Genomic DNA, 16,388 nt, shown 5'->3' with positions numbered 1-16,388 from the left:
CTGACCTTAGGGGAAAGCTGTCAGTTTTTCCCCATTAGGATGATATTAGCCATGGATCTTTCATACATGGCTTTTATGATCTTGAGGTATGATACTTCTATCCCTATTTTCTTGAGGGTTTTTTTTATCAAGAAAGAATGCTATATTTTGTCAAATGCTTTATCTGGATATATTGAAAGGATCATGTGCTTCTTGTCCTTTTTTTTAAAATTGATGTGAGGAGTACTGATGCATAGGGGCACCTGTACCCCAATGTTTATAGCGGCACTCTCAACAATAGCCAAATTATGGAAAGAGCCTAAATGTCCATCAACTGATGAATGGATAGAGAAATTGTGGTTTATATACACAATGGAATACTACGTGGCAATGAGAAAAAATGAAATATGGCCTTTTGTAGCAACATGGATGGAACTGGAGAGTGTGATGCTAAGTGAAATAAGCCATACAGAGAAAGACAGATACCATATGGTTTCACTCTTATGTGGATCCTGAGAAACATAACAGAAACCCATGGGGGAGGGAAAAAAAAAAAAAAGAGGTTAGAGTGGGAGAGAGCCAAAGCATAAGAGACTGTTAAAAACTGAGAACAAACTGAGGGTTGATGGGGGGTGGGAGGGAGGGCAGGGTGGGTGATGGGTATTGAGGAGGGCACCTTTTGGGATGAGCACTGGGTGTTGTATGGAAACCAACTTGACAGTAAATTTCATATATTAAAAAATAAAAAATAGGGGCGCCTGGGTGGCGCAGTCGGTTAAGCGTCCGACTTCAGCCAGGTCACGATCTCGCGGTCCGTGGGTTCGAGCCCTGCGTCAGGCTCTGGGCTGATGGCTCGGAGCCTGGAGCCTGTTTCCGATTCTGTGTCTCCCTCTCTCTCTGCCCCTCCCCCGTTCATGCTCTGTCTCTCTCTGTCCCAAAAATAAATAAAAAATGTTGAAAAAAAAAATAAAAAAATAAAATAAAAAATAAAAAAAATAAAAAAAAATAAAAAAAAAATAAAATTGATGTGATGTATCATATTTATTGTTTTGTGGATATTGAACCAGCCCTGCATCCCATGTATAAACCCCACTTGGTCGTGGTGAATAATTCTTTTAATGTATTGTTGGATCCGGTTGGCTAGTATCTTGTTGAGGATTTTTGCATCCATGTTCATCAGGGAAATTGGTCTGTAGTTGTCCTTTTTAATGGGGGCTCTGTCTGGTTTTGGAATGAATGTAATTCTGGCTTCATAGAATGAGTTTGGAAGATTTCCTTTCATTTCTATTTTTTTGGAACAGCTTCAAAAGAATAGGTGTTAATTCTTCTTTAAATGTTTGGTAGAATTCCCCTGGAAAGCCATTCTGTCCTGCACTCTTCTTTGTTGGGAGATTTTTGAATATTATTTTGATTTCTTTGCTGGTTATGGGTCTGTTCAAATTTTCTCTTTCTTCCCGTTTTAGTTTTGGTAGGAATTTGTCCATTTCTTCCAGATTGCCCATTTTATTGGTGTATAATTGCTGATAATATTATCTTATTATTGTTTGTATTTCTGCAGAGTTGGTTGTGATCTCTTTCATTCTTGATTTTATTTATTTGGGTCTTTTCCTTCTCATTTTTTTGGGGTTGAACTGGCTAGGGGGTTATCAGTTGTGTTAATTCTTTCAAAGAACCAGCTCCTGGTTTTATTTATCTGTTCTATTGTTGTTGTTTTTTTTTAGTTTGTTTCTTTGGTTTTGATAGCATTGATTTATGTTCTAATCTTTTTTTTCTTGTCTTCTGCTGGTTTTAGGTTTTATTTGCTGTTCTTTTTCCAGCTCTTCTGGTGTAAGGTTAGGTTATGTATCTGAGACCTTTCTTCCTTCTTTTTGGAAGGCCTGGATTGCTATATACTTCCCTCTTATGACAGCCATTGCTACATCCCAGAGGTTTGAGGCTGTGGTGTTATCATTTTCATTGGCTTCCATGTACTTTTTAATTCCCTCTTTGACTTCTTGGTTAGCCCATTCATTCTTTAGTAGGATGTTCTTTAGTCTCCAAGTATTTGCTATCTTCCCAAATTTTTTCCTGTGGGTGATTTCAAGTTTCATAGCATTGTGGTCTGAATATATGCACGGTATGATCTTGATCTCTTTGTACTTGTTGAGGGCTGCTTTGTTTCCCAGTATGTGACCTATTCTGGAGAATGTTCCATGTGCACTGGAGAATAATTTGTATTTCACTGCTGTAGGATGAAATGTTCTGTATATATCTGTTAAGTCCATCTGGTTCAGTGTGTCATTCAAAGCCAAACAATGTCATTCATTGTTTCCTTGTTGATTTTCTGTTTAGATGATCTGTCCATTGCTGTAAGTGTGGTGTGAAGTCCCCTACGATTATGGTAGTATTATCAATGAGTTTCTTTATGTTTGTGAATAATTGATTTATATATTTGGATGCTTTCACATTTGGAGCATAAATGTTTACAATTGATAGGTCTTCTTGGTGGATAGACCCATTAATTATGATATAATGCCCTTCTTCATCTCATGTTACAATCTTTTTTTTTAAACGTTTATTTATTTTTGAGACAGAGAGAGACAGAGCATGAATGGGGGAGGGGAAGAGAGAGAAGGAGACACAGAATCTGAAACAGGCTCCAGGCTCTGAGCCATCAGCCCAGAGCCCGACGTGGGGCTCGAACTCACAGACCGTGAGATCGTGACCTGAGCTGAAGGCAGACGCTTAACCGACTGAGCCACCCAGGCGCCCCTCATGTTACAGTCTTTGTTTTAAAATCTAGATTGCCTGATATAAGTATGGCCACTCCAGATTTCTTTTGTTGACCATTAGCATGATAGATGGTTCTCCATCCCCTTATTTTCAATCTGAAGCTGTTTTTAGGTCTAACATGGGTATCTTGTAAACAACATATAGATGGATATTGTTTTCTTATCCATTCTGTTACCCTATGTCTTTTGATTGGAGCATTGAGTCCATTGACATTTAGAGTGAGTACTGAAAGATATGAATTTATACCATTATTTTGCCTGTAGAGTTGATGTTCCTGGTGGTATTCTCTGGTCATTTCTAGTATTTGCTGCTTTTGGTAATTTTTTTTTTCATTTTTTTCTCCCCTCAGAGAGTCCCCCTTAAAATTTCTGGCCAGGCTGGTTTAATGGTCACAAACTCTAATTTTTGTTTGTCTGGGAAAATTTTTATCTCTCCTTCTATTTTGAATGACAGCCTTGCTGGATAAAGAATTCTTGGCTGCATGTTTTTCTGATTTAGCACATCGAATATATACTGCCACTCCTTTCTGGCCTGCCAAGTTTCTGTGGATAGGTCTGCTGCAAACCTGATATGTCTTCCCTTGTAGGTTAAGGACTTTTTTTCCCTTGCTGCTTTCATGATTCTCTCCTTGCCTGAGTATTTTGTGAATTTGACTATGACATGCCTTGTTGATGGTCAGTTTTTGTTGAATCTAATGGGAGTTCTCTGAGCTTCCTGGATTTTCTTGTGTATGTCTTTCCCCAAGTTAAAAAGTTTTCTGCTATGATTTGCTCATGTAAACCTTCTACCCCTATTTCTCTCTCTTCATCTTCTGGAGCCCTTATGAGTCTGATGTTATTCATTTTTAATGAGTCACTGAGATCTCTAATTCTTATTTCGTTCTCATTTGCATTAGTCTCCCTCTTTTTTTCTGTTTCAGTATTCTCCATAAGTTTGTCCTCTGTATTGCTGATTCGCTCCTTTGTTTCATCCATCCTTGCCACTGTGGTGTCCATTCGAGATTACAGCTCAGTTATAGCAGTATAATTTTATTTTCATCCTGACTAGATTTTACTTCTTTTTTTTTCCACAGAAAGGGATTCTAGTCTGTTTTAAACCCCAGATAGTATTTTTATTATCGTGATTCTAAACTCTGTTTCAGACATCTTGCTTGCATGTGTGTTGATGAAGTCCCTGGCTGTCGTTTATTCCTGTTCTTTCTTTTGGGGTAAATTTCTTCCTTTCATCATTTTGAAGGAAAAAAGGAATTAATAAATTAAAAAAATTAAAATTAAAATTAAAAAATTAAAAACAACACAAAGAAATCAAATAAAGGATGATAGATCCTACGTATGTTTTGGTCTTGTTGAAAAATACTTGATAGATCAGAGAAAAAAGGGGAAAAAAAAAGAAAAGAAAAAAGAGGACAAAAAAAGGAAATAGGTTGAAAATTTGAAAAAATGGATACAATAAAATAAATAAAGTGAAATGATGGAAGTAAAATAGAATTTAAAAAATTTACAAAAAGGTAAAAAATATAGTAGGAAAAAATTAAAAGTCTTTTTAAAAATATGGAAAATAAAAATAGTGTCTCTTTCTATATACAAGAATAAGAAAGAAAAGAAAAAGAAAAAGAAATTGAATAGATGAACCAGTGAACAGAATCAAGTACAATTGAAATTACATCCGGTTTCCCCTAGAGGACAAACTATGAAGCACTTTATAGTCTGTAAACTAAGCAGGTGGAGAGACTTCTGTTCCTCAAGAGGGCAGTTGGCCCAGTTGTGCAGGGCTTAATGTAATGGCTCCGTTCTCCACTAGATGGCGTTGCTTAGCTTACTGGGGTGGATTGTTGTGGCACTTGTGGGTGTGTATGTGAATATGCCAGAGGGTGAAAATGGAGTCACCCAGCTACCCAGTGTCTCTTACCAGAACTCTGTGCTCTCCCCAACCTGCAATCAAGCACGTCTCCTTTGTCTCTGGCTTCCATCCACCACCTGCTTCTACACTGTCTGTGACAAAGCCATCAGGCTGCCAGGTGGCACCTCCATCCTGAGTTTTATCTCAATGGGTCTGTTTCCCAACCCCTCACTTCTGAGGCACTGCAGCTTTGACTCACTCTGACCCTCTGGGGGAGGGTCTTGCTGAGCAATGGCCAGGTGCTGGTCTGTCCCCAGGAATGTTCATGAGCCTGTGCCACTGCCTCTGCCCAGCAACTGTGGCCAGGTGCCAGCCTGCCCCAGAATAAGTTCATGTGATCATGTAGCAACAGTGTTTCAAGGATTATGGCAAATCACAACACACATCTGGCACCAGACTTCACCCTTAATGTCCTTGCTCCAACACCGGCAAATGTGGCCATTCTTTGGGTCCACTGGGACCTTTTTCTTTGTGGAAGCTGCACTGCTGCAAATGTTCTCCCAGCAGGGAACTGCCTCTCCCTGTGTGGCCCAAGGACCCCTTGGACCTCTCTTTCTGCTCCTAGGGATTTGTCTTTCCCCCCAGAGCACCACCAGGTATCGACCTGCAGAGTTTCAGACTCTGTGCTCCCCCTGTTTATAGAGTCTTAATGGAATTTAAACCCTCTATTTTCTCCTTTCTCCCTTTTTTTTCAGTCCCTTGTGGCTGTTTCCACTCTCCCTTTTTCTCTCCAGCTACTTTCCAGGTGTGCTTTGCCCATACTCTCCTCCTGCCCCCATTTTCATCTCTCCACAAGCAAAAACAGCTCCCTGCTCTCTGCAGCTTTTCTCTACCCCAGTTCACCTCTCTGCGCCACATACCTGCTGAGTTCTATGGTTCAGGTTGTGCATATTGTTGTGTTAATCCTCAAATCAGTTTTCTAGGTGTGCAAGAAGGTTTAGTGTTGATCTGGCTGCATTTAAGAGATGAGAGACAAAAAAAAAACCTTCCATGCTCTTCTGCTGTCTTGGCCCCTCCCTTGTAGTTTTCTTCTTTAGTGGAGTCTTTATTTGATTTTGGTATCAGGCTAATGTTGGCCTCAGAGAATGAGTTTGGAGGTTTTCCTTTCTGTTATATTTTTGGAATAGTTTGAGAAGAATAGGTACTAACTCTTTAAATGTTTGGTAGAATTCTCCTGGGAACCCATTTGGCCCTGAAGTTTAGTTTGCTGGGAGTTTTCTGATTACTGTTGCAATTTCTTTGCTGGTTATATGTCTGTTCAAATTTTCTATTCTTTCCTGTTTCAGTGGTGGTAGATTATATGTTTCTAGTAATTTATACATTTCTTCCAGGTTGTCCAATTTGTTGGCATATAATGTTTCATAGTATTCTCTGATTATTGTATTTATGTGGTGTTGGTTGTTATTTCTTCCTTTTCATTTGTGATTTTATTTGGGTCCTTTCTCTTTTCTTTATGATAGGTCTGGCTAGGGGTTTATCAATTTTATTAAATTTTTCAATGAACCAGCTCCTGGTTTCATTGATCTGTTTAAAATTTTTTAAGTTTGTATATCATTTATTTTTGTTCTAATCTTTAGTATTTCCCTACTTCTGGCTTTAGGATTCATTTGTTGTCCTTTGGCTAGCTCCTTTAGGTGTAAGGTTTGGTTGTTTATTTGAGATTTTTCTTGCTTCTTAAGGTAGCCTTATATTGCCATATACTTTCCTCTTAGGACTGCTTTTGCTGCATCCCAAAATTTTGGACCATGGTGTTTTCATTTTCATTTGTTCCCATGTATTTCTTTCTTTACTCTTTGATTTCCTGTTTCATCCATTCATTATTTAGTAGCATGTTGTTTATCCTCCATGTATTTGGGCTCTTTCCAGATTTTTTTTGTTGGGTTGACTTCACATTTTATAGTGTTGTGGTCAGAAAAGATGCAATGTATGATTTCAATGTTTTTGTATTTGTTGAGGCCCGATTTCTGACCTAATATGTGACCTATTCTGGAGAATGTTCCATGTTCACTTGACAAGAATGTGTATCCTGCTATTTTAAAATGGCATGTTCTGAATATATCTGTGAAGTCCATCTGGTCCAGTGTGTCATTCAAAGCCATTGTTTCCTTATTGATTTTCTGTTTACATGATCTGTCCATTGGTAAGTGGAGTGTTTAAGTCTGCTATGATTTTGGTATTATTATTGATTAGTTCCTTTATGTTTATTACACATATATATTTGAGTGTTACCATGTCAGGTGCATAAATATTTATAATTGTTATATCTCCTTGTTGGATTATACCTTTTATGATTATATAGTGCCCTTTCTTGTGTCTTGTTACAGTATGTTTTAAAATCTAGTGTGTCCAATGTAAGTATTACTACTCTGACTTTCTTTTGACATCCATCTGCATGATAAATATTTCTTTCTCCCCTCATTTTCAGTCTGCAGGTGACTTTAGGTATAAAATGAATCTCTTGTAGGCAGCATATAGATGAGTCTTTTTTTTTTTTTAAATACACTCTCACACTCTATGTCTCTTGATTGGAGCATTTAATCCATTTACTTTCAAAGTAATTATTGATAGATAAGTATTTAGTGTCATTTTATTACTTGTCATTGTGTCTGGAGATTTTTTTCTGACCCTTTCTTGTCTTTTCCACCTTTTATGATCCATTCTTGGCTGCGGATTTTACCCATTCAGCACTTTGAATGTATCATGCCACTCCCTTCTGGCTTGTAAAGTTTCTGCTGGAAAATTTCCTGCTAGTCTTATGGACTTTTTCTTGTTAGTTACTGTTTTCTTTTGTCTTGCTTCTTTAAATTTGTTCTTTATCATTGTATTTTGCCAATTTAATTACAATAGGTTTTGCTTCTGGTCTGGTTTTGTTGATTTTCATGACAGTTCTCTGTGCCTCTTTGATCTGGAGAGGTGTATTTTTTTCCCCACATTAGGGGAGCTTTCAACTATTATTTCTTCAAATAAATTTTCTGCCTCCCTTTGTCTCTTCTGCTTTTGGAATTCCTATACTGTGGATGTTATTATGTTTGGTGGAGTCACTGAGTTTCCTGAGTCTATTCTCCTTTTGCATAATTCTTTTTCTCTCTTTTGTTCAGCTTGGTTACTTTCCATTACTCTATCTTCTAGGTCACTAATTTGTTCCTCTGCTTCTTTCATCCTGCTGTTCATTCCATTAACCATGTTTCTTATTTAGTTTATTGTGTCCTTTATTTCTTCTCTTTGTTCCTTATATCTTTGTTAAGAGTTTTACTCATGTATTGCACTCTTTTCTCAATTCCAGTGAATCCTCGTGATCATTACTTTAAATTCTCTATCAGGCATGTTCTTTTTATCTGTCCCACTTTGATTTTGCTGTTGCCTTGTCCTATTCTTTCAGTTGGGCAAATTTATTTGTCTCCTGATTTTGTCTGCCTCTCTGTGTCTGTTTGTGTGTGTTAAGAATGTCAGTTATGTCTTCTGCTCTTGAAAGTAGTGACTTTATGAAGAAGAGGTCCCGGAGTGGTTTGCTGTGCAGTGCCTCCTATGCACCAGAACCTGGTACTTCGGGAGAATTATCCTTTGTGTGTTGCTTACATCCTGCTTTTGTGTGTGAACAACTCTTCCTTTCAGTTCAGTCATCTGCACTGACTCTCTGCCTATTGTGGACTGTATTTATTCTCTGTGGCATTAGTGGGACCGAGACAGGGCAGCTCTTAAGGGTTCTGCCTGCTGGGGAACTTGGGGGTGGGGCGGCAGTTTTAGCAAATTTGCCTGGTGCCACTAGTCCTATGCTGGATCCCTCAAAGTGCTGGGGCATTGGGGGGCTGGGCATTAGGGTGGGAAGTTGTGTGAGACTGGGCACAGCATATGGTGATATTTGGACATGGCTTGGTCAGGTGTGCCGTGGTGGATGTGCACCCAGTAGCTGGGCAGGGCTTGTATGCAGCTTGACAAAATTTTCCCTGGGCTCAGGGCTGAGGCTAGCAGGCTTGGAGTGTGAGTGTCCTCAGGAGAACTTGTGGGCATGGCACATTGCTAGCAAGTTATTTAGCTAGTGTCTGTGCAGCCTGGCCTCCTGCAGATGGCCCTATGTTTATGTTGGGGGCTGGGGAAGGCAAGTGGCACCTGCCATCTCCTTTGTCTTTGGTGAAGTCCCCTAACATGCTCTGAATAAATATAAACAGCTGTGTCTCCTGTTTGCCCCTGGTGTATAAATTGCCATTTTTTATGTTGCTTCTATGCACAGGCTGCTGTCTCTTTACAGGCAATGACACAGCTATCACTAGCCCTCTGGGCTCGCCCAGTGCTGAGCCAGCCAGCAGTTAAAGGTCCAGGTTCCAAGTTCCACTGGTTACACAAACTCAAGAATTCAACCCCTCTGGTTTTTAAAGCCGAACTTTATGGGGATTTGTCTTCCCTGTGTGAACTCCCTGGTGCAAGGGCCTATTTATCTACCCTTCTGCATGTGCAGCTCCCTTCCTCCTGTGGGAAGTCTCCCTCCATCATTCTGGCCTGCCTAACCTTTCAGATGCAGCCTCTTCTCTGTATTTAGTTGTGGAGTTTGTTCTGCCAATCTTTGGATCACTCTCTGGTTTATTGACTTGGATGTAGATGATATCTATTTGTAAACATGGGATGTAGTGAGCTCAGGGTCCTCCTACTATGTCATCTTCCCAAGCTCCCCCATATTAGCTATTTATTAAGTGGTGAAAAGACAGACTATAGATGTTATTAATCTTTTATACTAATATGTTGAAATAACCTTTTTTTCCCCAGCTACCAACCTATAGTTGAATATGTAGATGCTCAGTTTGAGGCCTATCTTCAAGAAGAATTGAAAATTAAACGTTCCTTCATTGACTACCATGATTCCCGTATACATGTGTGCCTTTACTTCATTTCACCTACAGGACATTCTTTGAAGTCCATTGATCTATTAACTATGAAGAACATTGACAATAAGGTGTGTTAGGTAAATCTATTAACCTGTCAGGATTTGATAATTATTTTATGATAATATATAATTTGAAGGTATTTGCATACAAAAATTTATTATTATTATTATTTTTTTCAACGTTTTTTATTTATTTTTGGGACAGAGAGAGACAGAGCATGAATGGGGGAGGGGCAGAGAGAGAGGGAGACAGAGAATCGGAAACAGGCTCCAGGCTCCGAGCCATCAGCCCAGAGCCTGACGCAGGGCTCGAACTCACGGACCGCGAGATCGTGACCTGGCTGAAGTCGGACACTTAACCGACTGCGCCACCCAGGCACCCCAAGAATTTATTATTTTTTAATATGTTTAATATATTTAAAATATGTTTAAAATGTTAAAAGGGATAGCATTACAACATGCCACAAACTTAGTAGTTTAAACAACAGAAGTTAATTTTCTCACAGTAATGGAAAGTAGAAGTCCATGATGAAGATGCTGCCAACATTGCTTTCTTCTGCAATCTTTTTTATTGAGTGGTAGACCATCACCTTCCCACTGTATCTTCACATGATCTGTACTCTGTGCAAGTATCTGATGTCTTTTTGTTGTATGTCTATGTTTCCTCTTCTTTTAAGGATACCAGTTACATTGTATTAGCCCCTATTCTAATGGCTTTATTTTAACTTAATCACCTCTTTCAAGATTCTCCAAATACAGTCTTGTTCTGAGATATTGGGTGTTAGGAACTCAACATATGCATTAAGGGAGGAATGATACATTCAGCCCATAATAGCATTTGATAAATTTCAACCTTAGTTTGCTTTACAGATAAATTTAATTAAGTATCTGTTAGGAAAATAAGATACAGGTTAAAAAATATTTTAAAAAAACTTACAGGTTTTTTTTTGTGATTAAAGATCATACAGATTGTGGTAATTTGCCTGTATTTGTAAATTTGAATTTATTCTATTGTACTATAAAACAATCCCATTAACATTTACTTGACACCATTGATTGTGTGAAACATGAAGTTTTTATGATCCTGGCTAGTGATCCTATCAGAGGGATTCAGAATGCAATATGTTCATGTATATTTTTTCCAATAGAAGGTAAATATACATATGAAAGAAACTTCTATTTCATGAGATTCTTTTCTGTACTTTATGAAGTTGAAGAGAGAATAACTTTTAAAATTTGGTTTCTTTTTATCAAAGAAGGCCTGACTTTTGCTTCAAACTAGAAAGAAATTTTGTACCTAATCATATATGTCACCAAGTTGTTGGAAGAAGTTAGATTTTTACTTAAAATCAAGAGCTGACCTAATTTCTTTATTATTAGTGTATTCAATAGCCTGAGGCACAAAGTTTTATTTTTAATCTTATGGGTAGCTGTTATCATCAAAGAATTTCCAGATATAGAAAATTGCTATTTTTTTCTGCAAGGACATTACATAAAGGGGTGGATAACCGTGCCTATGTGTCTGTTGTCTTCTAGGTTGCTCAGTTCCCTTCTGCAATAAGTGACTTTCATTCCTCAAATCTGAACACCTAACAAATTAACATGGAAAATTTCCACTTGTTATGTGTTAAGGATTTACTATCATTAGAGGATAGCTTTCTCAGCAGTATAATCCAAGATATTTATGTTAGACTTGAATCTATCTTAGTAGCTGTCTGCTTTTTACTGTGGAAACTATTATTTAAGTTTTGAAAGCTAGATAAAAATTTGAACATCAGTGTTATATTGAAGCCCTAGATTTGTACAAGGATTTTTTAAAATGTATTTTGAAGAATCTAAAACAAAAGCAAAATACATAGAACTGATTCTTATGCATTCACACTATATCACAAGCCTTGACATTATGTAGCTATGATTTAATAAAATATCTTAGTTTAACAGTAATAAAACATATTTTAGAATTTTGCATATTTTTACTTTCTGCAAAGTTTAATTATTAAGATATAAATGCATGGAGACAGGAGGGATCATGTTGTAGAACTATGAAGAAAAATTTATGAGTAAAATTTCAACCTCAAATATGCAATATGGAAATAGTGCCTTTTTACAAAATATGAATGAAGAGTTTTGTGAGCAAGATATTACACAAATGTATACATACATTCAGCCTTTAGAGTATGGTAACAATAAAAGTCTATTATTTTTACATGGTCTTTGGAAAACAGAAGCAAATATATCTGCAAAGACATGTAGGTAGATCAAGGATCTGTGAAAATGGGACATTGATTAAGATGAATTTATGAAGAAGGTGATGCAAATGAATGACAGGTAGATGGACAAAATAAATCTCATATATAGTGTGATGAAAGGTCTCTTCTGTCTTTTAGCACTCAATTTAATAAGAAATCAAATCGATAATGAGTTAAATAGACTATTTCATTATACCACTTACATTTTACTAACTCCAAATGTGTTGAAAGTGTAAGAAAGTTTGAGAAAAAAAGTTTGAAACTTTTAAACCTGAATTCTGAGAAAAGATTCATCTTCAAAAGTACTGATGATTTTGGGAAGCAATTTTGTGATGAAGGTATGGTAGCCACTGATTATCTAGTTGTAAAAATTTATTGTCAGAGTGAGGTTTTGACTGTAAAAATTCCAAGATTAACAACAAATCCTCAATGGTGAGATTTTATTTGCTTCTTTATTTACAGGTGAACATTATACCATTGATTGCCAAAGCAGATACAATTTCTAAAAACGACTTACAGAAATTCAAGTGTAAAATAGTGAGTGAATTGGTTAGTAATGGCATCCAGATATATCAGTTCCCAACAGATGATGAAACTACTGCTCAGGTGAATTCCTCAATGAATGTAAGCTTCTAACTATTGAATATCATTTCTATTTTGTGTGGGAATAAAAATATAATTTATAAGTAACAATATTAGTAATAAATTGTCACTCATATCTGACAAAGAGACTTTAAATAAGGCATTTCCCCCCAAAATTTATTGTGGGAAACCTTGCCTTGTCTTCCCTTCCCCTCCCGTCTTCCCTTCCCCTCTCCTCCCTCTTTCCTTCCTTTCCCTTCTTTTCCCTTCCCTTCCCTTCCCTTCCCTTCCCTTCTTCTCTTCTCCCACCTGTCAGACCTCGCCACCAATGCTAAGCAACTACTAATCAACTCTCTATGTAGATTTTTTTGTTATGGAATTAGCATATGAATAAATTTAATAATATTTGGTCTCTTCGTGTACATATTGGTTATTAGTATATCTTCCCACGAGAAATGTTTGCTTATATCCTTTTTACAAGGATTGGAAAATGGAAAAAACATCCATTTTTTAATTGAGGTTTTGTCTTTTTTATCATTGAATTGTAAGTTTTTTAATATATTCTGGATACAAGTTCCTTATGAGAAATATGGCTTGCAAGTACTTTCTTCCAAGCTCTTGGTCATTTCCTCATTTTCTTTTTGCTATCATTTGAAACACAAAAGGTTTAATTTTGATGAAGTCCAATTTATCTATTTGTGTTATTGTTACTTGTATCTTTGGTGTCATATCTAAGAATATTTTGCAAAATCCAAGGTAATAAGTATTTACCTTCTTCTAAGAGTTTAAAAATTATGGTAAAATACACATAGCATGAAAATTACCATCTTAAATATTCTACACTGTACAGTGGAGTTGTATTATACATTCACATTTTTGTGCTCCCATCACCATTATCTATTTACAGAACCCGTTTCATCTTGTAAAACTGAAGCCCTGTATCTAAGAAACAGTAACTCCACATTACCCTTCCCTTTAGCCCCTGGAAACCACCATTGTACTTTCTATCTATAAATTTGACTACTCAAGTTACTTCCTGAAAGCACAATTATACTATATTTCTCCTTTAATGGATGTACAAATAACTCTTTGAATTACTTTGAATATATTCCAAGAAGTGGAATTGTTAGATTTTATGGTAATTATATGTTTAATTTTTTTTGAAGAACTGTCATACTGTTTTCATAGTGTCTGCACTATTTTTCATTATCAACTATAGTGTGCAAGTTTCTCTACATCCTAACCAATGCTTGTTATTTTCTATTTTTTTAAATAGCTAATCTTAATGGATATGAAGTGGCATCTCATTGTAGTTTTGATTTGAATTTTCCTAATGATTATGTATGTTAAGCATCTTTTATTGTGCTTTTGGTATTTGTATACTTTCAGTGGAGAAATATGTACATTTCCATTCTATTTAGTTGTCTAATTTGTTGGTGTTCAGTTGTTCATAATATTCATTTATAATTATTTTTATTTCTGAAATGTTGGTAGTAATGTGTCTCTTTCATTTCTGATTCTAATAATTTGAATCTCCTTTTTTACCTTGGTTGATAGAGCTAAAGTTTGGTCAATTTTGTTGTTTTTTTCCCCAAAGAACCCACTTTAAATTTCTTTGATTTTCCTATATTTTATTATTCCTTATGTCATTAATTCCCAATGTGACCAGTATTATTTTCTTCCTTCTGTCTGCTTTAGGTTTAGCTCTTTCTTCTTTTGTAAGTGTCTTAAAATGAATGGTTAATTTGTGGATTTGACATCTATCTTCTTTCTTTATAGGGATTTATGGCTATAAATTTCCATCTAGTCATTGCTTTGGCTACCTCACACAATTTTTTTAGTATTTTTATTGTATTTTATTATTATTTTTATTAAGTTTTTATTTTAATTTCAGCATATTTAACATATAATGTTATATTAGCTTCAGGTGTACAATATAGTGATTCAACAACTCCATTCATCACCCAGGGCTCATCAGGACAAGTGTACTCCTTCATCCCCATCGCCTATTTAACCCATCCACTACCCAACTCTCCTCTGGTAACCATCAGTTTGTTCTCTATAATTAAGAGTCTCCTTCTTGGTTTCTTCCTCCCTCCCTCTTTTTTCCCTTTGCTCGTTTGTTTTGTTTCTTAAATTTCACATTAATGAAATCATATGGTATTTGTCTTTCTCTGATTTATTTCACTTCTCATTATACTCTCTAGCTCCATCCATGTTATTGCAAATGGCAAGATTTCATTCTTTTTTATGCCTGAAAATATTCCATTGTATATATGTATATATGTGTATATGTATATCTCTATCATTTACCTATCATCTATCTATTGTCTACATATCTATCACTTGCTCTTTATTCATCAATCGATGGACACTTGGGCTTCTTTCAAATCTTGACTATTGTAAACAATGCTGCTATAAACATTGGGGTGCATATATCTCTTTGAATTAGTATTTTAGTATTCCTTGAGTAAATACCTTGTAGTATGATTACTGATATGTGTGATTAACTTTTTGAGGAACCTCCATACCATTTTCCACTGTGGTTGAATCACTGCATTCTCACCAAACAGTGCACAAGTATTCCTTTTTTTCCACATTCTTGCCAACACTTGTGTCTGACAGGTGTGAGATAATATACCATTGTAGTTTCGATTTGCACTTCCCTGATGAATGATGTTGAGCATCTTTTCATGTGTCTGTTGACTATCTGGGTGTTCTCTTTGGAGAAATGACTGTTCATATATTCTGTCCATTTTTAATTAGATTATTTGTTTTCTTGGGTGTTGAGTTTTATAAGTCCTTTATATAATTTGGATACTAACCCTTTAGCAGATATGTCATTTGCAAATATCTTCTCCAATTCTGTAGCTTGGCTTTTAGTTTTATTGTTTTCTTTCCTGTACAGAAGCTTTTTATTTTTTAATTTTTATTTTATTAAAAACTTGTTTTTAATGTTTATTTTTGAGAGAGAGAGAGAGAGAGAGAGAGAGAGAGAGAAAACGAGCAGGGGAAGGGCAGATAGAGGGAGACACATAATCTGAAGCAGTCTCCAGGGTTGAGTTGTCAGGGTAGAACCCCACGCAGGGCTCAAACTCACAGACTGCAAGATCATGACCTGAGCCAAAGTCAATAGCTTAATCGACTAAGCCATCCAGGTGTCCCTGCAGAAATTTTTTATTATGATGTAGTCCTACTAGATTATTTTTGCTTTTATTTCCCTTGCTTCAGAGGACATATCTAGACAAATGTTGCTATGGCCCATGTCAGAGAAATTATTGTCTATGCTGCCTTCTTGTTTTATGGTTTCAGGTCTCACGTTTAAATCTTTAGTCCATTTTGGGGCACCTGGGTGGCTCAGTTGGTTAAATGGCTGACTTCAGCTCAGGTCATAATCTCATGGTCCGTGATTTTGAGCCCTATGTTGGGCTCTGTGTTGACAGCTCGGAGCTTGGAGCCAGCTTTGGGTTCTGTGTCTCCCTCTTTCTCTGCTCCTCCGCTGCTTGTGCTCCGTCAGTCTCTGTCTCTCAAAAAAATGTTTAAAACATTTTTTTAAATCTTTAGTCCATTTTGAATTTATTTTTATGCATGGTGTAAGAAAGTGGACCAGTATCATTCTTTTGCATATAGCTGTTCACTTTTCCAAACACCAGTTGCTGAAGAGACTATCGTTCCTTTTTGTGTGTGTGTGCTATTTATTTATAATTAAATTTTTATTTTAAATTTACATCCAAAGTAGTTAGCATATAGTGCAACAATGATTTCAGGAGTAGATTCCTTAGTGCCCCTCCATTTAGCCCATACCCCCTCCAGTAACCCTCTGTTTGTTTTCCATATTTAAGAGTCTCTTATGTTTTGTCCCCCTCCCTGTTTTTATACTGTTTTTGTTTCCCTTCCCTTATGTTCATCTGTTCTGTGTCTTAAAGTCCTCATATGAGTGAAGTCATAGATATTTTGCTAATTTTGCTTGGTATAATACCCTCCAGTTCCATCCATGTAGTTTCAAATGGCAAGATTTCATTCTTTTTGAT

The 16,388-nt window shown here is 36.4% G+C and overlaps 1 protein-coding gene across 2 annotated transcripts in view; it reads left to right on the top strand.

The window, feature by feature from the left end:
• The window catches only part of SEPTIN14 (septin 14), a 95,953-nt gene that overhangs the window by 23,587 nt on the left and 55,978 nt on the right, over positions 1 to 16,388 (top strand). Inside the window, exons 5-6 of one of the 2 annotated variants that reach the window (XM_049638735.1) lie at positions 9,409 to 9,595; positions 12,238 to 12,399. In XM_049638735.1, the coding sequence (XP_049494692.1) occupies positions 9,409 to 9,595; positions 12,238 to 12,399 (349 nt within the window). The remainder of the gene's footprint in view (positions 1 to 9,408; positions 9,596 to 12,237; positions 12,400 to 16,388) is intronic. The other variant, XM_049638734.1, reaches the window with a different exon arrangement.

Source organism: Panthera uncia, chromosome E3 (genome assembly GCF_023721935.1).
Source record: "Panthera uncia isolate 11264 chromosome E3, Puncia_PCG_1.0, whole genome shotgun sequence".
Taxonomy (NCBI): Eukaryota; Metazoa; Chordata; class Mammalia; order Carnivora; family Felidae; genus Panthera; species Panthera uncia.
Note: the sequence above shows the minus strand (reverse complement) of the source record. Positions and strands in the feature narration are given on the sequence as shown.